Source organism: Pelecanus crispus, chromosome 5, assembly GCF_030463565.1.
Source record: "Pelecanus crispus isolate bPelCri1 chromosome 5, bPelCri1.pri, whole genome shotgun sequence".
NCBI classification, from domain to species: Eukaryota; Metazoa; Chordata; class Aves; order Pelecaniformes; family Pelecanidae; genus Pelecanus; species Pelecanus crispus.
In genome coordinates, this window is record NC_134647.1 from 30838881 (window position 1) to 30862605 (window position 23725).

The 23725-nt window shown below is 45.2% G+C and overlaps 1 protein-coding gene across 1 annotated transcript in view; it reads right to left on the reverse strand.

The window, feature by feature from the left end:
- Positions 1-23725, reverse strand: part of PLEKHM3 (pleckstrin homology domain containing M3) — a 77359-nt gene that overhangs the window by 45476 nt on the left and 8158 nt on the right. The window contains exons 2-3 of the mRNA XM_075711478.1: positions 18893-19828; positions 3108-3253 (exon numbers count right to left, since the gene is read on the reverse strand). Coding sequence (XP_075567593.1) covers positions 3108-3253; positions 18893-19828 — 1082 coding nt within the window. The remainder of the gene's footprint in view (positions 1-3107; positions 3254-18892; positions 19829-23725) is intronic.

Sequence of the window (23725 nt, forward strand, 5' to 3'; positions counted from 1 at the left end):
ACACTGTATCGTCATAAAAGCTCATGTCCTAGAGTACCTATTGGTGCTTGCTTTGCCAGAGACAGGTAGGACAGACCCCAGAAACCCCCGCAGAGGCGGGGAAAAGGTGGCAGTGGGAAGGAGTGCAGGTTTTCAAACTCTTTATTCACTGTCCTTCCATTTGGTGGACTGACGGCCACATTTTAGACTAGGTGAAATGCAGAAGCTTTTGAAAACTGAAGCCCTGTTTCAGTTCTGACCATCAAATGTGGTATGTGCTTATTTCCTGCAGGACCTCTCTGGGGTATGCTATGAGCCCAGCCAGGAGCAAGGCACCCACCGCAGAAGCTCCACTTCCAGGCATTGCTGCCCTACCTGTGAGGGGCAGGGCTGTGCATTCAGAAGCTCTGCTCTTCAGCTTTGTTTTAGGATGTTGCTGCACAGTTTTGTGTGGGCGCACTGGCCCGTTATGGGAGGTGAAATGCTGACAAATTAAATCATCTGCCTTTAAAAATGAGCCCAAAGAAAATTATTACTACCAAAATCACCTCAAGGAAACGGGACAAGGTATCTGTCTGCCAAATCAGCACATTTAATTAATACACTACTAAGGAATCATGCAGTTTCATTATAACTACCAAGTGCAGCAGCCAGCACTAAGTTGCCTTTTAGACCATACAGAAGAAATAAGCATCAGACCTCATCTCTGAATGGATAAAGGAGATGCGGATGTCAAAGTGCAGGAAATACGTGCTCCACCTCAGAAAAGTACTGCTTAGTTCCCATGGAGGTACAGCAGGGACAGAAATAAAAGTGCATGTATGCCGAATTGAACAGAAAGGGGAAAACCCCAAAGATTTCACGAAAGTAACAAGAACTACTTATTATTTTAATGCTATACATGGATGGGACGGAGTTGAGGAGATCCAACCAGTGATCTCAGCTCAGTTGTCACACTCCCACTGTGGCACATGATATCCTCTTCACCTTCCCTCCCTGCCTTAGTTTCTGCCCTAATAGTTCGGGATGCTGTAGTGTTTTCCTACCTGAGGGATGGTGCTCCTTTCTTAAATCCACCTCTCTGAGCACTTTGGCACAGAGACTGGTAAAGTATCTGCACAGAATTTCCTTGTGCTCCCAAGCCACCTCACAGCTGTTCTGCCTGTCTACAAAAAGTGCAGATTGGTAACTTCTCACTATTACAGTGCGATTACAGTAGATTAAGTTTTCAATGAAGTTCTATTTCCTTTTCTGCCTCAGCTGCCTACACCAAGACCACAGGAAACAGCATAGAGCATAGTTTTTACCCTGCAGGTTTAGAAAACAAAACCAGTTTATTTTCTTGGCACTATTACTGATAGCTTAATATGAGGTCTTTGCCCTACCATCCACTTGCCCCATATCAGGGCTACCTATACTACCAAGGGCTAGCAAGTTTAGTCCTTGGTAAAAGCATCCAAAGAAAGAACTCTTAAATATTTATTCCTAGCTTCTAGGAGAGGGAGGGGGTTTTGTCTCCACACATAGGAGCTTTGTAACTCTGCAGAATCTTGCATTTCATGGCACAAGACTATCATTTTCCTGATGGCAGGCTCTGGCTACCTTTTAATAATCTCCCCATCTGACAAATTTTCTTCTTCAAGAGAGCTGCTTTTCCTCTAATAGGGCATTTACTGGTTATTTTTTTCCTTTACAAATAGCCCATAATAATAATATTCGCAGACACAAAACATCAAACAGCCTCTCCTAACAGTGGCTGCTAGGTCTGAAGCTCTAGCATGGTCTGGATTCCTTATGAGTTTGTTACTGTTTCAGCATATGCTCCCTGAGATGGCAAAACACCACTGCTACCGTGTTTCCTGGCATAATGCTTCGAAGCATGTAATCAGTTGCCCCTATCTAGCAACCAGCCACCGAGACAGCAGCAAACGGCAGATTACTCAAGTTTTAGAAAAGCTGCTTGTGTGGCAAGCGAGCAACTGTAGAATTTTCTCTTCACGTTACTTTCGGCTGTCTCGTCCAAACAAGTGCTATAACAATGTCCTTCTAGTGTCCTTGAAATGTTTGTGCCAAGGGACAGGACATACCGGGCCTTGCAAGCATCGCATTTGGGGATGCCAGCTTCCTGTGGGCATTTCCACAATTGAGCATCCATCACCAAGCAGTGCCAATCCCTAGTCCTTAGTGCTCATGAAACAGGTACTCCTCAAGGGCCCAGTAAATGCAAAGATTAGGGCCAAAAGAGAGGTTTCAGTGTTCCGTCCCTCCTTGTCTCTTGAACAACCAGATAAGCAATGACGGAAAAGATGCCACCAAGAAAGAGCAGCATGGCTGCTCCTGTGGCGAAATGCCTTAGGCCTGGCTAAGGAAATTGTGATAAAAACATCTGTCTTGTTGAGTGTCGTGGTTTAGCCCCAGCCAGCAACGAAGCACCACGCAGCTGCTCACTCACTCCCCCTACCCCGATGGGATGGGGGAGAGAATCAGAGGAGTAAGAGTGAGAAACACTCCTGGGTTGAGATAAGAACAGTTTAATAATTGACATAAAGTAAAATAGTAATGATAATAATAACAATATAATAATGATGATAATAATAATAATAATATACAAAGCAAGTGATGCACAATGCAATTGCTCACCACCCGCCGACCGATACTTAGACAGTTCCTGAGCAGCGATCGCTGCTCCCCAGCCAACCCCCCCCCCCCCAGTTTATGTACTGAGCATGACGTCATATGGTATGGAATAGCCCTTTGGTCAGTTTGGATCAACTATTCTGGCCGTGCCTCCTCCCAGTTTTTTGTGTACCTGGCAGAGCATGGGAAGCTGAAAAGTCCTTGACTAGCATAAGCAGTACTCAGCAACAACTAAAAACATCAGTGTGTTATCAACATTCTTCTCCTACTAAATCCAAAACACAGCACTATGCCTGTTACTAGGAAGAAAATTAACTCTATCCCAGCCAAAACCAGGACATTGAGAGAACATGGCTCATTCTGGCAAGAGGGACAAAGAAGGCAGTATTAGCAGTCAATGCCTGTAACCTTCAACCTGTTGCAATGTCTGTGTTTCTATCTGAAGAGCAATTCAGTTCACTTGCTAGCAAGCCAACCTGCAGGGAGATTACCTTGTATTTGGAAGTGTCCCAGTTATGAACCAGCCGCGCAGGGATGAGGAAGCTGTCATCCACATGGCAGGTGCTGCAGTAATACCATCCACTGTAGCTGCACACCTTAGCTTTCCCATAGGACAAGCCTATGGAGCGCTGACAGCCTGGAGAAGAGAGAGGAGAAAAGCCTGGGTTTGTACACCATGCCAGAGGTACACACTCAGGATGCAGTAAGAAAAGTAATTATTCCCCCATCTGAGACCCTTCTTAAATTTTATTTATTTAGTTTACCAATAAGCCATTTCTCATTCCCTAAAAATAGAGGAATAAATATCAGTATTCTTGGACTAGCGCTGAACAAGCATATGCTAACTTTGGCATCTATGACAGAGTTCAGACAGCAGTCAGAGGATACTTAGCACTTCTCAAGAAACAAAGGCAGAAGACCAACTTTGAGACACTGGGCATTTAAAAGGCACGGCCATCTGAAAACCATGCCCTGAAGCCTAGACAGAAAGCACCAGACCACAGAAGTACTGTGCGCTCGCTCCAGACAGCCCCCATTTTCCCCACAACAGAATGGGCCAGCATTGGCTGCCTGGAGGAGCTCAAGACAGCTCCTGCTGACAGCCAGAAAGGATGCTGACTTGGCAGGTAGGCTTGGGCCACAGAATTAGCACAGCCAAGGCAAACCACAGTCAGACCATGAATAACAACTGTGAGCAGCAGTCACGTTGAGAACGAGTGGTCGTTGACTTGCAGTAGTGACACAGCTCAGTTTCCTGCACAGTTTGTGTTTTTTTTTTTTTTAATAACGATTGGATTACCCTGTGTCTTAAAAGGTCTGAGATCTGCCTGATACTTTTTTCACAGCTGGATCCCTTGCCTCTTCCCATGCCCTCTTGTGTGGAGTCCCTGGCGTAAAACAACGTAGTCAAAAGCTGCTGCTTTAGTTGGAAAGAACTGATGCAGAGCTCTCCTTCACCTGACCACCTGTTTTCACAAAACACATAGAAACTCAAGGTATTTGACACCTCTGTCTTTCTCTCAACTGTGGCTAAAATGAGCTAACAGGTTCAAATTAATATTAGAGTGGAGGGTTGAAGACAGACAGCATAGTCACATTAAACAGCCTGCTCAGGAAGCAAGACTAAAAATGTTTGGATAAGATATAATGAGATGTCTGTGGTTGTTATTAACACCTCTTTGACACAGCACACATGACAATATTTCTGCTTTTCCTTCAAATGCTAGTGTCCCCATATGACATTTACAGCTACAGACACAATTAGCACCAGAGCCCCACTCCAGCATGTGCTGTATGCTCAGACGGTCTCTGCTGGAGCTGGTTAGTAATGCTGATTAGCAGAATCCTTGTACATCACTTTTACAGCAAAAGTATTGGTTAAACAGAGTTTTTCAGGCACAAGCCAACTGACTGACTGCTTTTGTCAGTATAACTGATTTTATTTAGTGCAATTATGTAACTTCTCCCAGTGAAGGCATCTTTTTTTCCCCAGTAGAAGTCATCCTGATTTGAGGACAGATTGCAGCTCAACCACTCTAGGCATAACTCAATCTCCTCCTTCTCCCTATTAGCTGATGCTACCATGTCCCCTCTTCTCTAATCAAAATAATTAGAATAACCTGACCAACACATTTAGTTCACTTCCTCCTCTTTCACACTCCAGAGCCATTTGGCCATTGATTCTCTGCATTGTACACTGTCAAGTGAATCAGTGTGGGACATGTCCTGTCTCCATCTCTCTCTCCCACTTCCCTTTTTTTTTTTTTCTGAAGAAAGGATATGCAGTTTCTTGAAAAAGGCAAATACATGAATAGGTCTGTTGATGAAAGAGATACTTATGTTAATGTCTCCTCCTTTACCATTCACAAGATCAGAACATAAGTATAAACACATATCTCAAGTGGTATAACTCAACATACATAATGCAAAAATGTGACCTCGTCTTAGCTAATAATCAAACAGAAAACCCAAACATTATAGCTGTAAACTATTATCATCGCAGAAATAGTTTTTGTATGGTCAATACTAGCAGAACTTTTTGCAAGGCAATATTTTTCGGGCAGAAAAAATGCAGGTATGCCTCTTATAAGGTAAAGTCAATTCAAGTAACTCAGCACTGCGTTACAAAAAATACGACCTATGACTGTGGCTTGGGATCAGAACTTAGGAGCCAACAACTTCCTATTTCCCTCAGTGCAAAGCATGCATTTTCCCATCCTTCCTTTCCTGTTCTTCTCTTTTTCTAAAAAAGCAGTTTCCTGACTAGTCAGTTAAAAGAGTTTCCATGCAGTCGTCCTCCACTATGCCGTGACGGATGAAGTCAGCAGGCAGCCTGGTAGTAAGCTCAGTATCAGTGCTCTGTAGTACATACAGGACCATTCTTTCAATTTTCAAAATGCATTCATACATAAAGGTGAAGGTTTTCAACAGCTGACAAGACATGAAATACCAGTCTGACATGACATTCACCTGACTACTAGCCCTGGAAGATGCTTGCAGAAGGTACTCACGCTGTTGCTATGGAGCCCGTGTTTTTAAAAGCACAACAGAGGTAAATCTTGCTCCTCTGTAAAGGAAACGGAGAAGTATGCCCACTCATCTCTTCATGGAGCAAGATGAAGGAATCTATGAAAGAGAACATTCCCCTTTCCCAAGCTACATGGGAACAAGCCCCAGGGCTCTGTTTTGGGGCCAGCCTTGTTTAGTGTCTTTATCGATGATCTGGATGAGGGGATTGAGTGCACCCTCAGTAAGTTTGCAGAGGACACCAAACTGGGTGGGAGTGTCGATCTGCTCGAGGGTAGGATGGCCCTGCAGAGAGACCTGGACAGACTGGATCGATGGGCCAAGGCCAATTGTATGAGGTTCAACAAGGCCAAGTGCCAGGTCCTGCACTTCGGTCACAACAACCCCATGCAACGCTACAGGCTTGGGGAGGAGTGGCTGGAAAGCTGCCTGGCCAAAAAGGATCTGGGGGTGTTGGCAGACAGCTGGCTGAACATGAGCCAGCAGTGTGCCCAGGCGGCCAAGAAGGCCAACAGCATCCTGGCCTGTTTCAGGAATAGTGTGGCCAGCAGGAGCAGAGAGGTGATTGCTCCCCTGTACTCGGCGCTGGTGAGGCCACACCTGGAATACTGTGTCCAGTTTTGGGCCCCTCACTACAAGAAAGACACTGAGGTGCTGGAGCGTGTTCAGAGAAGGGCAACAAGGCTGGTGAAGGGTCTGGAGCACAGGCCTTATGAGGGGCAGCTGAGGGAACTGGGGTTGTTTAGCCTGGAGAAGAGGAGGCTGAGGGGAGACCTTATCGCTCTCTACAACTACCTGAAAGGAGGTTGTAGTGAGGTGGCTGTTGGGCTCTTCTCCCAAGTAGTTAGCGATAGGACAAGAGGAAATGGGCTCAAGCTGCACCAGGGGAGGTTTAGGTTGGATATTAGGAAAAACTTCTTCACAGAAAGGGTGGTCAAGCATTGGAACAGGCTGCCCAGAGAGGTGGTGGAGTCCCCATCCCTGGAAGTGTTCAAAAAACAGGTAGATGTGGCACTTCGGGACATGGTTTAGTCTAGTCTACCCTTGATTGGTTTAGTGTGGACTTGGTAGTGTAAGTTAATGGTTGGACTGGATGATCTTAAAGGTCTTTTCCAACCTAAACGATTCTATGATTCTATTCTAAGCCCTCAGAGAGGATGTTTGCATTAGCAATACCTCAGTACAACACATTCTGCTGTGCCAGCCTTGCTAAAAGAAGTGAAGGGTCTGAATCTTTCTCCTCACTAGTTGCCTCTGAATTTCCTATCACTGAAAGGCACTGAAGCATCTGTCTTCATACCTCAGCTGGCCTCCGCCATCACCTCATGTTGGGTGAAAGAGAAACTGCTAAATGACATGCAGTATTTTCTAGCTCTATGTGATTGCAGCAGCTGATGAAGTACTAGTGGTAAAGCTGTGTCTGAATGAGGCTGAAGTATCCTAACTCAATGCCATTGAAACCTTTATAAACATTCCCCACCAGCCATCACTTACTTGTCTGGGGGACGGGGATGGGACCGGACACACTGATTTCATCTGACTGCCACTGTGCACTCCCTGCCACTCTACAGGCTCTGGTCTGCCTTAGTGCCCTAGCTCCTATCCATTAGACTGAAGGCAAGAATAAGCTAAACTCCAATTTGAATTGCCATCACCCTAAACTGAAACATTTGCAGTTGAGAAGTCACCATTTTAAGGCCTAATTTCTTGCAACTTCCTAGAGCCAGAAACTCATTCCAGTCCATGGACAGAGTTTCCTCAGGAGAGGAATGACAAAGCACAGAAGTGCTGGGGGGGCCTCCCTGCTCCTCCCTATGTCCAACCCAGAGGAACTGAAGGTCTCCAGGATAAGGAGGGTCTCAGCAAGCAATCTTGGATGCCCTTCCCTTCAGGAAGGGTGGTTTTATAAAGAGGAGAAAGTGGAAAAAGTTCCTACCCAAGCAGCATGCATTGCCTTCTCCCTTATTCCAGCCCTTCTCTGAGTCCACGTTTGTTTCCTTGTTCCACAGAAACACATTTTTACACAGAGTATTTCTCACTCCTCTTCATACCCTCAAGTAAATCATAGTCTCCAAAGCTACGTAACAGTTGTAAGGTTGGGGCATTTCAGATGAGAACATGGCACAGGCACCTACCTTACATTTTCCCTTACCTTACAAGCTTTGCTGTTTGAAAATCACCATCCTTTCCATTCCTATCTGTTGTGATTCATAATGATGGCTATTTCTACAATCCTTTCAAATCAAGTTATCAAAGCACTGATTTTCTTTGATGTTATGCAGTTCAAAGTGATGTAGCATGACAAACATTTCTGTGGCATAGACCACTTATGCTACTTCGTTTTTTTAAGACGGAAAAAAATAGAGCGAGAGAGAAAGAAGAGGAGGAAGCAATAGTTTGTGGCTTAATGCCCTTAGAAATCCTGCACCTGGACATTCAGGTACATGAACTTGCCATTGTGTTTACCAGAAGCAAAGGTAGTACCGATTCCTGGCTTTAAACTCTTGAGCACCCCTCCCAGCAAGATAGTCGGATGCAGCTGACCACCTCAGAGATTGATAACACAACTCAACAAATAGTTTGGGGTGAGGGAAGGGACCATTTCATGTTTGCAGAGAAAACACTTACTTGCCTATAGCTAGAGAAAGCACCTTCCACAAGGTGTGGGGAAAAAAGCAGCACAACTTTCACCAAGCCTCTCTCACCTATTCCTAATGCTCACACAGAATATTATCCATATAACACCTGTACAAAGGTCTGGCAAACCTTGAGCCTAGAGCAAGGAGAATACTGCAATATTTACTATTACCCCAAATCATCCCTACCTGAAGGACGTTATGGAGCAAGCTACAGAGGGAAGAAGTGTCACTGTAGGTATACTGTTAGCAAAGTGAGGGAAGGAATAATCCCAAACCTTTCATCACAGAAAATATAACAAAACAGCCTTGGAATCAAACAAAGAAAAAAGGGGTTAGAAAAAATAGCAGCAAGAAAGCGCTGCTGGGCACAGATGAACCTCTCTCAACAACATGTCTGTGCCCAGAGAAGGAGTATCAACATCAAGAGGCTCATCTCCAGGTGCTAAGACCTCAGGAGGAAAGTAGTACAGGAAGATGAGGTTAAAAAGTTATAACAAGTCTCTCTCCTTGACTTAAGGTGGTGGTGAGGACAGTATGGAGGAAGAACCCAAGACACTTAAATATAATTCCTCTTCTGCAAAGTATGGAAAACACCATTTCTGCCACTTTCAGGGTGTTGCATACTCTTACAGTCAAGGAAGACACACACAACTATTCTTTTTATCCAGATACCTTTTTCTTTAATCTTTTAGCAAGAAAAGATTGGAGCAGCTCCACAGTGAAACAGAGAAAGTGGAAGACCAAACTAGAATTAAGTACACAACTGTTTTCCTTATTCAATAAAGTTCCTTGCTCAGTATCAGGGAAAAGCAACTCCCTCCTGACTGTGTACCATAATTAAATCTGTGACAGATTAGCTTAGAAGCTAATTCATTTAGAAACAACATACAATATGAAGAAAAGAAAATGACCCACAGACTTCAAAAGGCTTTCAGCTTGATAAAGCCATAAAACAGACTGAGAAGCAGCACAGCAACAAATTTTCAGAGTGTTAGATGAGACACAACATTGCTCTAGCTGCTCAGCACAAACAGAAAGAGGAGGTGAGAATTACTTCAGTTGCTGGCCTTGTGTTTCTGTGCACCTACTCCAGTTCACTCCACCATGGGAAAACTCAAACTCATGAGGAAGACACACTAACAATCCAGCTCAGTTCTCCCTCATGCCTACCCAGGTTTGAATTCACATTACACTTTGTCCTTTTCCCAGCACTACTTTTTTCCCAAAGCAATTCTCTTTCTAAAGAAATAATCAAAACTCATAAACCTCCAAGCAAAGTCTGACACTTTATTCACGTTGCCCACTTTTTTGTGAGCTTCTTAGGGACTCTAAAAAAAAAAAAAGAAAACCCTTAACAGATTAAAGGCAGAAAATTTTCCCTGTTGAAGCCATGTGGCTTTAACCCTATTCAGTTATAATTATCTAAGCAATGTATAAATCCCACATTATTTATCTCAGCAATGTACAAATCCCACTTTAATTATAATCTAGATCAGCTTCTCAGGAAATAATGAAGGGTTCACTAGTCCTCAGCTGCCAGACTCAATTTTTTTTCACATAGACTCCAAAGGATGGACCAACCATTCTGAGTCAATGGAAACCTTGACTATTAGCTGGAGCTCAGGACTAAGCCCTAAATTAACAGCCTTCCCATCTTCGTTAGTGCCACTTGAAGATACAATGCATAGCCCTGTCTTTCCTGTCTCGCAGAATCCAGCTCAGCTAACTTAGCCTACCCAGTCTAGGCTTGCTGGCTACAGGCTCTAGCCAGGGCTGAGGAGACAGGCCACTCCAGAGAGTGACCCATCCCATCCTACTAGTGATGTCTCACAGGCACGCTGCCGCAGAGCATCTCTCCAAGGTAGATGAGATAAATCATCCTCTAGACATCTAGGCTTTCTTCCAATCAGCGAAGACTGGATTAGCGTAGACAACCAATATTTAGACTGCTAGGGGTAGGTGAAGTAAACAACACCCTTTGCGTCAGTCAGGCTGAACACGCAGAGCTGTGACCCTCTCTGAGAAGATGAAGAATCAAGAAAAAAAAAAAAAATCACTAGTGGAAACAAGCCAGATGATAGCACATATACATGCATACGCAACATCCTGCATGTTTGTATTATCCTTTGTAGAAGATAGCATACAAGCATGCTGCAGGTTACACAGCTAAATTCTGCCTTCCCGATAAAACCAACAGTAGTCAAGCCTGCAAATGTAACACTGAAAAAACATAAATGTCAAAGTGTAAGCTCGCATTTTGCATATGTAAGTCAAGAAAAAATTTCATCAATAAATCAGGACCAAAAAATACTAGCTGTGTGTCAAATGGCTGCAATAAAACCATACTTTTGGAAAACTAGCTTTTTATTTCCTTGGATTTCCCCACTTGAATTTCGCCAGAATATAGGTTCTTTTACCTTTAGTGTCAAATGCTGTGAATGGCCAAGATGCCATTCTTCCCCAAGAACTTGCTCTGAGGGAATTACAAACAGCTATGAAGACACACTTCACACATTGTTATAGTTTGTGAATCTTTTAACACATGGCCAGTTTGCATTCTCCTAGTGCATCCTTTCAACTCCTTTCTCCCCTTTCCCAGGACAACAGTGTTGAGGAATAATACTGTACACCTCAAGCTAATTTGCTATTCTTTCCCCCATGCCCTTATAGGATTATTCTCTGCAATATCTGGCGCTTTGCTGAGACTGAAGCACTGCCTGACAGAAGGGAACAGGAGCTCACATGGAATGACTTATTGGCAGGATTCAGTAATTTACCAGCTCTTCAGTCAGAGATGGCAACTGAACACACTCTCTGGGCCAGCTCTCAAAGTCTGCCAGCTATGAGTAAGTAGATAATTTGAGCATAATTAATAATGGTATTCCCACTCCTACAGTTGATTACACTCATGCTTGTTTTTATATACTGAGAAGGTAGACAAGCGAACAGAGCAAAGAGCAGGCCAGCCATTTGTGCGATCAGAGCAAACACTGGTGCCAGCATCCTCAGCTGTGGCTGGGTCGTTTAGCAAAAAGAGTCTCTACTTAACTCAGTTTTCATTCCTGCTCTACAGTTAGTTTGAAGACCACTTACCCCTGCACCGCTCACTCATTTACTTACACTGAAAGCTACCTAGTTTGCTAAGGTTCATTTATTTGATACAGCAGCTATCAACATACCTAGAAATAATCAGTTCTGTTTCTGTTTGAATGTACAGCTGGTTTTGTATCTCCTTTTAACATGAGGAACAACTGTGCAGTAAGTGTGGTTATATATTTTTTGCCAGTGCTATTTGGCTGAACTTCTTCTTGGTCACAAATCACCACCACAGCACTACTTTGGGCAGATGCACTATTCAGATTTACACAGCACAGGTATGTATCAGAGTCTATTGACGTTGCAGAAGGCCAGACTCAGAACCTGAAATCTTCCCACCAGCTGGCCTGTGGTTTGCTCTGTAACGTCTTTTGCATTCCCCCAATTTGATCCAAATGTAATAGTTTTGCCAATAATACACTGCTTTGGCATGTGACAGAAGCGGGGGCAGCCCTGCCAACACACACACAAATGCCCTAGTTTTGCGGTAGTGGACCTAAACCAGCCATTTTTCTTCTGTATTTGTCCCTCAAGGCTGCATACCCGCGTGGATGCTCTGATGCCGAGCAAACGCACAGTGCACGTCGCAGGTGTTTTTTTCCAGAGCAGCATTAAGAGTGGCTCCCTATGATGCCAGCTTCTGTGAAACCTCTAAGATTCCCACATCTTTGCCACCTCCTCTCCTCTGTCAAACTTTGTTAAAAGCGTCAAGTAGGTACAAATCTTATGGAGCAGGGTAAAACTGTGAGCAAACAGCATTATAACATCAGCTTTGTTTTCTTAGGAAACTAAATTGACAGTCATGTCCCAAAACAGTTCAGGGTCCTGGTATAAACTGCAACTGCAGAAAAACTGTTGTGCTGATATACCCTGCCTGTGCCTTTTTGTGAAGGCAAGGCCTTTATTAGCAAAAGCTGGCTTGACTGATTTAAAAGAAGTTAGCCCAACAAATAAAGCTGTCTCTTGTAATGCAATTCAACCTCTGGGTTCTCCAGCGAAGAACAGGGGCGAGGGGGTGGGGGTGGTGTTTGGAATTTTCTGGTCTGAAAACACTTCCTTTTGTCCAGACGTAGCTTTTTGCATCCCAACAAAGGTGAGACTTGGGACATTTAGACTCCCTGGTTTTGGCATTCTCTTCTTTGAACTTTATGCCAAAAGATTCATCAAGACTGGCTTCACACAATAAATGGACCAAAAAAAACCCCCAAGCAACCAAGAGTTCTTTCGGGGCAGTGGAACTAATACCTAGCACCCACAAGCCAGGAAGAAACAAGGCATAGCCAAGGACAAACACAGAGCCTACGCTGAGACATGCTCACACACAGCAGAGCTGAGGTCATTAACAGTAAAAGAAATAAGGACAAATATTTTATTTGTGATGGGAAAAAAAAAAGGCAAAACAAGAACATACTGAAAACCTGCAGAGCTGTTCACAGAGGCAGATTAGAGTGATGGGGTCACCCATCACTGTACAGGCAGCACAGGCGCCCTTTAAACCTGCCAGGAGGAATATGTAGATTCATCAGCCAAGACATTTGTATCAGCTGTTCCACCTGCAGGGCTAAGGCAAAGTAGTCAGTAAAACACCAGCTGAGGATTGCAAAGTGCACATCAGGGTGCAGGGCAGGCACTGAACTGCCTAAGTACTCAGCTAAACTGCCCTTCTGGGCAGCAGCAGGCCAACTCCAAACCAAATCCTATGAAGGGGAAAATCCCACTCTGCGAAGGTGCCAGCCAGATCCCAGGAAGGTGAAGGACCTAACCTCTACCAGCTTAGACAAAGCTAATAGTTTTCAGTGCCATTTCCCCTAGTCAAGCCATCTTAAAACCGCATTGAAGAGCTCACTCACCACTGAAAATTAAATGGCTTCTGTGATCATGACTGATCACTGATAACAGGTTTAATCAACTCAAGCAAGTAAAAGAGATACCATGGGGTATCTTCTGGTCTCTACCCAAACAAGAGCTGCCACACATCAAAGCACTGTGGACCAGCAACCTTGTGTTTTGAAACATGTAGGTCCACTGTAATTAAGCACTCCTTGCTACACAAATTCTAGTCACACTTGCCTGGAAACCTTCCCCCCAGTCCTCGCAACAAGTCAGTGGCCTCGTTTAGACAGCGTACTTTCCAAATACCAGTTTAGCCATGGACAATGGGTTTTTGCTCAGCTGGTTTTGGCTAACAAAGAATAAGAGTTTAGAAATACCACTGTTGGCGGTGGAAGTTTTACTTTTGAATCAATAGAAACAGGGCCTGAAAGTCACATACAAGACTGGAAGACTGTGATCTAAAGTGAAGATACTTAATAAAACCTTTACAGTGCAAAACACATTCTCAGGGGATTTTACAGAGTCTCAAATACAAGGAAGGCAAAAAGCTGCCGAAGCCTTGGAACAAAGAGATCGATTGAAATTAAACCAAGCACAAAATATATACAGCACTTAGAAAACACAATCCTAAAAGCCCTGGACAAGGTGAGGACTATTGTTATTTGGGACTAAAAATGTGACAAGAGTGCTGACAACTTTCCAAAGGACCTTCTGGTATTTTACTATTTTGCTATGTTTGCTAAGATTTGTCCCCTAGTATTTTTATTTCAGTGAAATGCTACAAATAGGTGCCGAGTGTGACAACAGTTCACAAAGTACTTGCTAAATTCAAGGAAGGAGCACCCATGCTTTTCAACTATCTGGATTTGAGAAGTTTCAACTATATGGCTTTTTGAGAAGTTGAACGAAGTCAACATTGCACCTGGCTAATTTTTTTTTTTTTTTTTTTTAAATCACACTTGCTGGCTTGCAAGCAACTAGGAAAATACTTTCTTTTCATTGTGGGGGCGGGGAAAGGGAACTTTACTTTTACCACAGTAGGGGCTGATTTCAGACCAGTGAGGTAGGCTAGAGCAGAGACTGGACAAGCTGGGCATGTTGCACTGGACTGTCCCCCGCCTACACAGATGATCACAGCACTAGAGGCAGAATGACTCCTTGAAAGCCAACAGCTTTCCACCTGCTGCTCAATTTGACAGGGCTGCAAGCTCAGGAAATAGCCCATTTACTAACCCTGGCTTCTCTGCACCCAGTGTTCAGCTCAGCCAGCCAAGTCAGTGGAGCCCTAATAGCAGTATTTATCCTTTTGGGAAGTGAGGAGGCATGGAGAAAGCAGAGAGGAAAAGACAAAAGGCACCCCAGAAGAGGAGCAAGGAAAGTCACACAGACAAACAAAAGGGTGTAGAGCACATTTTGCAAGGCAGAAACTCCCACATCCATTAGGATTTGCTGTTCCTGGCAGACACAAGTGACTTCACTGAAAAAATGTTTGTTTTAATAAAGGACAGGGAGGAAAAAAAATAAAAGGTGAAAAGGAAGAGAGACATGAAAAGAACAGGAGCTATGCGTAAACAGGAGGCAAGGGCAGAGGCCATTTGTCTTCCCCATCTATGGAAACATGAAGGCACATGCCAAGGGAATAGTAATAGCGAAGGGCAGCTGGGGGCATTTGCTCCTCACGCACCTCCAGGAGAAACACCTGCCTTTCCCCAGCAGCCCACAGATGGCCCAACAGGGAGACAGGACAGCCACTGCAGTACTCTCAACCGGCTACTGCTGTCTGCAAGATGCTGCACTTGCCAAACGCATGTTTTGATGGAAGTCACCTCATCCCAAATTTGTAACATGAACAATTTGGGGATTTCTCTTGAATCCAGGTGAAATAAATACATAAAAAAATAATAAGTCCCCGCCAACAGATCATCCTAACATGATGCATGTCTCTTATTTCCTACGTATCAAAGAACAAATCCTAAAACCTGATATTTACCAGCTTGGATTTGCGACCAACTTTCACTTCATATCCATTTGAAGACAAAGGGTAGGGCCCTCCAAAGTCTCACCTGAGCAGATCGATGCTTAGAAATGCCACTCTTGCTCAGAGCCACAAACACTTCCCACGGGAACATTGCTGTGCCCCAGCAACAGGGCAAGATCATGCCTGCAGTTATATGAACATGCAAAGGACAGAGGAAGCTGCCATTCCAGTACCAGCAGTTTCTAGTTAACCCCATGTTCCAAAACATATTTATGTTCCAAGCCAAAAATATAAACAATGGCAGCAAAGGCGAAAGGGTTTACAAAAACATGGCTCTCCACTATTAATCAGTGGCCTATTAGTTCATTTTTGGAAATTATGAGAAATAACACCCTGCCCTCTGCAGTAAGACTAGGAGTTAGGTATGTGGGGAAAAGCTGTTGTATCTGCTGATCAAGCAGAAGAAAACTTTTTTCAAGCTGCTGTTCTGACTCCAGTGTATCAACAGTTTGTTCCCCCTGCCCCATGACTACATCTGACACCACCGCCCTGGCTTGTATCACGAGTTGAAAAGTGCTAGTCAGACTCCAAGATAAACTTGCCAATAGCCAGGCGCAGACATTCGCATTCTTCCCTACCTGCTTGTGAGTGTCAGCTGTTTGTCTGGGAGCAGTCCCTTGAAAAGCTTTTACTGAAGGAGAAAAGGAAAGGGGGATGCAGAGGGCATTTCAAACAGAAGAAAATCGGGGAGGGGAACCCCACAAAGACTGCAAAGAGAAAACAAAAAAAAAAAAAAAAACCCACCCTGTCCCCACCAGGTCCTCCCAACAACCTTCTTTATCAGAGGTTCATTGTCAATCAATTAGCCAAGGCAGCAGGGGTCTGTAGGAAGGGGGGTAGCTCAAGAGACAATGGTCTGCCCTGTTGTATTACTATTTAATCACTTTTCCTAAATAAATAAAGCAGCCCTGAGGTGCTGTCATGTCAAGGGAATTTATAACAAAAACCCCCTTCATTTTTCATTGGTCATTACTTTTCCTTCCCTCCCACCCTGCAGGACTAGAGAGGGTTATTACTGTAGCCTTAAGTTCCATCTTTGTGTTGCTTGCCTTTGATTCCCACTCGGACCTTGCCACTTTCTGGCACTAATTTGTCAGGCCGAACAAAGGAGGGATTTGTACCTCCTGTAAGGTCTCAATTAGGAAAGGCTTCTGCTGTATTATGTGCCATTGGGACAGGACACAAAGACGGTAATTACAGGAATTTGCACTAAATGGCTGAAGAATTCACAGCAAAACTTCTCTTCCACCCCCCCCCCTCATCCTTTTCCAAGCTTACCCCTCCCAGCAGCCCTGGGGAAAACCCGCTCTCAATGCCTGCGAGCTGTAATTACCAACACCAGGCCCCTGAGGTTAAAGAGCAGCCCACGCCGGGGACCAGGGCAAACTGCCCGCAGGGAGCAAGGTACAAGGAGAGAGTCTCAGCCTGCTGGTGCGCCTCCGAACTCTCCTCAGCACCAACTTCTCCGAGCCAGGCAAGTTTCCCCAGTTTCTCCCAGATATAATTACAATTATTCATCTCTTTGCGCCGTGGTAACAGCGGGAAGTTCCAGCTGACTCTCAAAGACCAGCTCGAAGAGTCTCAGGCAGATGGCAAATGGTCCGCCCCTACAGTAAGTGCTGTGCATCCCCATCCTCAGGTACAGGGAATCCCAGTGGCCGGCTTCTCACAGACTCTCCACAACTCACATTTCTCTGCACAAGAGTGTTTGTTCAGTTTTGCAGGCTAAAAGGAGGCCACAGGAGCACTGAGAATGCCTCACGTGTATCGGGAAGAGACTCCATGCAACCCTGATGTGGTCGGAGCACCTTATTTCTGTGGGGAATACATGACTGAGTGCAGATGAATCGCCCCCCATGTTTGGGAGAGGAAATCCACCCTTTCCCACAGAAAAGTCTGCTCCCATACTACATAATGCAAGACTAAAACCTATTTTGTATCGGAGACATGCATTTTGTTGCCATCCCAGGGCCTGATCCTATTTTTGAGGAGATCATTGGAAACGCTCACTTGAAACTCTCCTGGACCTCAGTCAGAGGATGAAGCAGAATTACAAAATTTTCCTCTACTGAGCTTTGAATTAAAAGCAATGAGCAGAGAGGAATAAAGTTTTAATGTCATCTGGGACATTATCTTAAAATGAGGCTGTAAATTCTGCTGTCTTCTTGAGTTTCACAAGGCTGTCTCCTGGGTAACATGCTGGGCTGGATCCATCTTGGGGATACTTATTTGACCCATTCCCAGAGTCTCCCTGCAGTTTTCACTCTCACAACTACCCTTAAAGGTAAGACATGACCATTGTCTGATACAGTGTTCAGGTAATCAGAGTTATCATAGGACCCAGGCACCTTCAGTTTCAGCAGTAGTTTGGCACGTAATTACTCCTAGAAAAAAGTGACATGAAGTCACACAAAGTTTGTGGCCAGGAACAGAACTGAATTCAGGCAGAAGCCTGAAGCACAATATTGTGACCAAATCATTAGCTGCAGTGAGGCCAACCTTCACGATGCTCCGGCTACCAGGTGGGTGCCACGGACTGCAGAGAGGTGAGCAGGAACACCACCTCCAGGTGATGACCACAGAGGGACAAACCCAGCTACACCCACAGCCGGTTCTGAGGGCAACCCAGTACTGCTGGGGCTCGGGACTCCCCCGGAAGGCATTCAGGCCAGCGAGCAGGTCCTGGACCCGCACAGACTCCCCCCAGCACCACGTGTCGTTCCAGAGCAGCAGGAGACATCCTCATCAGACAGCTCCCCCACACCAGAACAGAGTGGGGAGGAGGCAGGACCCTCATAGCTCCCATAACAAAAGAGGAAAACCCTTCAGGAAAGCCGTTTCTGATACAGCTGACAATTTGTAAGTGAGCATAACTAAAGCCAGCCACAGAGTACAATTTAGGCACACAGTTCCCAAATTTGCTCCGGGAAGATGCCCTTGCTAAAGTAAAAGGACAATGAACTGCATTCACACAGGTCCTCTCTATTTTCACTTCATTCCCAAACGGGATAAAATCACGCTCTTGCCTAGGACTAGAGTCAGCAGTCAAATGAACTGAGATTTACAATTAGATGCAGAGGCTTAAGGTCAATTTTTCACCCCTGTCTCAAGGGAAGAACCAAGCAGATGAGCTCATGCCTGAACCTCCGTACTAGAACACACATTGCCAAATGACAGCGTTTCATGGAAGCATATATGCTTTGAGGAGTCTCCCCAGAAGGCCTGGAGCTGAAACTGAGTTCCAAAAATTACTTGGAGGAGATGCAGTAATAAAAGGAAACAAAAGTGCTCGAAATTGGAAAGTTGCCTCGTATCCAGAATTCAAGTCGCTTTGATTCTGGACCACCTTTCCAGTGTCCTGAATCAAGGAAACAGCTCAGTCGTCCTGTAAGGCAGCCCTGGCCCATGCAGTGCTATATGTGCAGGATCTAACGTTTCAGCACTGCTCATCAAATGCAGGTGAATATCCCATAGGCTCTTCTCCACGTTTTCCAGAGACCAAAGAAAGGCTAACACACCAAAGTGTCTACGGCCATAGTAAGAGGCAGGGAACAGCTGTGTGCTGCTAAAACACATACATGCTCTTCCAAGTGATTTCCTGCAGAAGGGGAGTAGGTGCAGATGCTGCAGTCTGGTCGCTTACCTGCACACTTGAAGCTCTGAACTGTGAGCCCTCTCTCTAGAGACAGTGTTGTCAGGATGCTCAGGAAGCTGGTGGTCACAGATTGGCGCTTGCTCTTTCTGAGATCGTTTCCAAAGGGCCGATCTACAGGTTTGTTCCTAAGCGTAACCTGCGGGTTCTGACTTAAACTTCTAGTAGCATTAGCTGCTGCCCTCAGTGCTTCCATCCACTCCTGGGCTCTCTGACGGGTCTCTGCACGCAGGCGGAGGACATCTTGAGGAAAAATGACCTGAAAGCAAGAGTCACAGCCATCCTGAGTATCTGTCTGTACGGACAGGCACACATCGACATTGTAGCTCAGCAGAGGATCTTCATCAAGCCTACCCGGTTGGAATGCCATGAGATAAGACCTGTTCAAGACAAAAGTAAATGCCTTCCAGTTGTTCTGGACAGTTAACCTGTAAAGAGTCCCTGATTTGAGAATATTTTGGTACTCTTTAGTGTTTTCAGTCAAATTCATGGACAGAAAGAGCTCCATAGGCTTCTCTAACAATCCATTGGTTTGAGAAAGGTCACTGTTATTGTCAGGCTTTGGCACGTTCTCCACTTTCTCCTGCTGTCTTGTGAAAGCAGGCACAGAAGCACGCACCACTTCCCAGAGTTTCTGTCCCCAGTCCAAAGCCTCCCATGAGGACTCTGCCTTCAGCTGTAGCTGTGAGTTGTCCGACAGGACAGTGTCCACCACCTTGGTTTCAATGCAACCAGTAACAGTGACCCTTTGAAAATGCATGAGTGGATACACGGTGGGAAGAGTCTGGTTGCCACTGCTGTCCAAGCAATACAGGTACAGTTTGTATGGGGAGAGCTCAGCGTAACAGGTTTGCCAGTAGCTGTCATTGCCTCTTCTAACTTCTAAGTATCCCTTCTTCAGAATATTTGGGAACGTTGGCTTGTGTTCTGGAGGAAACAAAATGAGAACGTTACCATTAATTCTTTTTAAATAATTGTTTCAAATTGCTATGTCATTCTGGCTTATCCCTCCTACCCATACAAGATATATCTGGAGGATAGGATCACAGAAATAGCCTTCACACAATAGGTTATAATTACCTAACACAAGCACTGACTCTACATTTGAACCAAGGAGAATACAGCACTTTTTCACCCAGAGGTACCAAAACACTTTACAAAAAGGGGGCAAGGAAACAGAGGGACAGAGAAACAAAGCAATTTTCCTGAGATTATCCAGGAGAACAGTGACAGAGCAACAAAACACTGCAAGTCCCAGAACCTAGTCCAGAAGAGTACAATATTATCAAGTAATCTATTGCCAATTAAAATAGATTTTGACAGTGAGAAACAAATACAAATTGAAACACCTTCCCCGCATGCCCAATCTTTCCCAGGCTCAACTTCATGCTTTCACACACAACCCTTCTACCTCCCCCTGTTCCAAGCAGCACAGGGGGAAGGGGAATGGGGGCTCATGGTCAGTTCCTCTCTGCTGCTCCTTCCTCCTCACGCTTTTCTCCTGCTCCAGTGTGGGTCCTCTCCAGGGGCTGCAGCCCTTCAGGATAAACCTGCTCCTGCATTAGCACTCCATGGCCACAGTTCCTTCAGGAAATCTCCACCTTCTCCAGCATGGGGTCCCGCATGGGCTGCAGGGAGATACCTGCTCCCCAGGGTCTGCAGGGGAATCCCTGCCCCGGCGTCTGCAGCACCTTCTCCTCCTCTGACCCTGGGCTGCTCCTCACACTTTCTTCCTCGCTCCTCAGACCACAGTGCAGTGCTTTGCCCTTTCTGAAATGGACTCTGCCAGAGAGGCCCCACCTGTGTCTGACAGGCACAGCTGTGCCCATCAGCGAGGCCACTGGAACTGGCCAGAACAGCCCCGCTGCCAGCACCCAGGCACTGCACCTGGACTTACCCAGGACACGGGGAAGGGAGAACTGTGCCCAGCAATGGCAGTTTCTTACCACATTTCAGCACGACCCGGGACCAGAACATTTTGCACAGCTCCGTTTACTAGAGAGGAGCTTTGCTGATTTATGAGAATCAGGCTCAGGACCAGCAGACATGACCAAAAATGAAAAGTAAGAGGCTGCCCAGACTCAAACACACATACCTAAATGCCTCAGCACTTCAGGTGCTTCAGAGCAGGCCCTTTCACAAACCTCAGCCCAAGGCAGTCAAGGGAAATTTTCTTCATCCCCAGAAAACCAACCATACACAAGTCACTCTGGGCACCAAAGTGATACGAATTTAAAAGGAATTATCTAAAGCATTTCCGAGTTTTAAAAAAGGTTTCCATGCAAAATTTGTTCCAATCTGATTTGCACCACTTCAGCCACCATTAATACATGCAAATGTCATATTTTTACCTTGGGCTGGATATGCGGCTCAATGCAATTTTTGTTGGTCCCTGTATAAATTCAGTGGCATTCATTGCTACACTCTACCACTGACTTCTAACACTTGGCACCCCAAAACAACCCAGCCTGAGGAACAAATTCTTGCTCTCATTTGACTTCTACTTCACCTTTCCAGTAAGGGTACCCGTGATGGGTCTTCACTTACAAGCAGTGGCAGAATTAACAGACACAAGTGAAGAGGTTTCTGCATCCAGTTGTCCATCTCCCTTGGAGACTGCTATTCCCAACACAGCAGCAAAGGAGCCACCTGGGAACGGCTCCTCATCCACTGCCCAGCACAATTAGGTCAAAACAAAATCAGCACCAATCGACCTTAACACACAGCATTACAAACCGCAGCAATACAGGAGCTGTTTCACTCATGGTTTCTGGCCTCAGGCTGACAACCTTTGAAAGACAGATAGGGTAGACAGCTGGAGGCGCAAAATATTTTCAGTGTCTCAGCTTAACCAGTTACCACTGATGTTAACAAACCACAGTCTAACACGTTTTAGACATGATCGCTTCCGAGTATACCTAGGATGTCTTCAATGCAGAGCTAAGAGAACAGAAGCATCTGGGCTTGACAAAGCTTGGAAACAAAGAGCCAAAAATGAGCCTGTACAGAAGTTACTGCATCCCTACGTGTACCGGGCTTCCCAGCTAATACAGCCAGGATTGCTGGTCAAGCCGCTCTCACCACTGCCAGCTAATGGGTGACTCTGTCTATCCTCCCAGGGGCACAAGGACAGTCAGGGACTATGAGTATCTGAGGGACTTAGTTACCGTCCAAAGGACTTCAGATACCAACTGGTGAGGAAGCAGACCTTGGGCTGTAACCTACAGTCTAAGGAAATGCTCCCGTCCTTGGCTGAAAGCATTGCTGTAGTTGGTTGTGAGAGTTTCGTGTATGGTCAGGAGGAGGACTAAGGACAGCAACAGTGTAGAAGCTTTGGCCAGCTCTTCAGAGCTCTTCAGTGAAGACCAACTTTAAGGATTTATAAGGATTAAGTAGACATGTTTCAGTTAAACTTAATGAACGTACGTGAGAATTAATTGCTTGATATACTTAATGTGCATATGCAAACCTCATGGGGGTTAAAAATGGGGGAAGGATGCTGCCTCCCATCCACACTAACAAAAAGGAGGCACTTCAGTTTTGCCTTGCCAGCTCAGCTCCCCCACATTGCCCACTTACTCAGAATAGAGCCTGCATTTAACACCATGTTCAAAGCACTCTACACTTTACCTACAGAGATTTCCTGCATATTTGGCTAAAATCATAACAACAATTAAAAATTGCTACTTTGGCACTAGGTCTGGAAAGGTGGAAAAGAAATCAATATAACTATACCTTGCCGACAAATAAGCTACTCAGGAGTATTTCTGCTAAATATGAAAACTGAAAGCCTAATCTAAAACTCAAAATGGTAGAGAAAAAGCACACTTTCATATCCCAAATGGATAGATACACGTGCAAGCACACGCACACACAAAAAGAGAACCAATTTTGTTCACCGTACATCTCTGGCCCTGACATTCATTAGTATTTCTGCGCTAACTCAAAAGCCATTAATTTCTCTGAAACCCACACTAATCCCTTTGTAGTGCAGATAATGGGCAGCCATTCTAGAGTCATCTTCCCTTTCTATTAATCCAATCAGGGACGCAGCGCTTCTGCAGCTCCAACTGCAATCTCTCTCGCTTCCATCAAGTACAGATGACAGTTCAAGCTTCTCCATAATAAGACAACTTGTAACCTTCCCCCAGCCACCCCTCCTTCATCTGCACACGGGTTTGCTTGTCTTTTGTTGAGTTAGAGAAAGGCTATCTCTCCCTGCCTTTCACAGAGGCACCCCCCTCTCCCTCCTTTGCCCCACTCCTTCCGTTCAAGCTCCCATGAATCGGCTCCGTTGACTCTCACTCTAACTGGGACAGAACCAGCAGCCAACTTGATTAAAATTCAAATGCCTTGTATTGTTTTGGTCAGGGCAATAGATGCTGGCAGAGACAGGTTGAATCCATATGCTACACATACAGACATCCCCCCCCCCCTTACAACCCTCTGCTCCTTTATCTCCCCGACGTGCAGTGTGCCAGATAATACCTTTCCACTCAGAGAGCAAATGCTACCATCTCTGCATCCACCTTCCAAACAGAAACTGCATCTCTTTTCCTCCCTACAGAGACAGGGAGAATAAATTGAGGAGGAGTGAAAAAAGGAAAATAATCACAGTAAATGGCCCACGCCTGAGCCATCTGGAGTTATAATTTCAAGGGAAGAAGGGGAAGGAGGCAGAAGGAAACAAAGAGAGACTCAGCAGCTGGGGACAGGGCGGTATCTTCTTCAGCATCTCTCCTCTCCATTGGGAACTGCCCACTCGTCCCGGCTAGGAACCCTGCACCGAGCACACATGTATCCCTCCCCACACTTGGGGGCAGT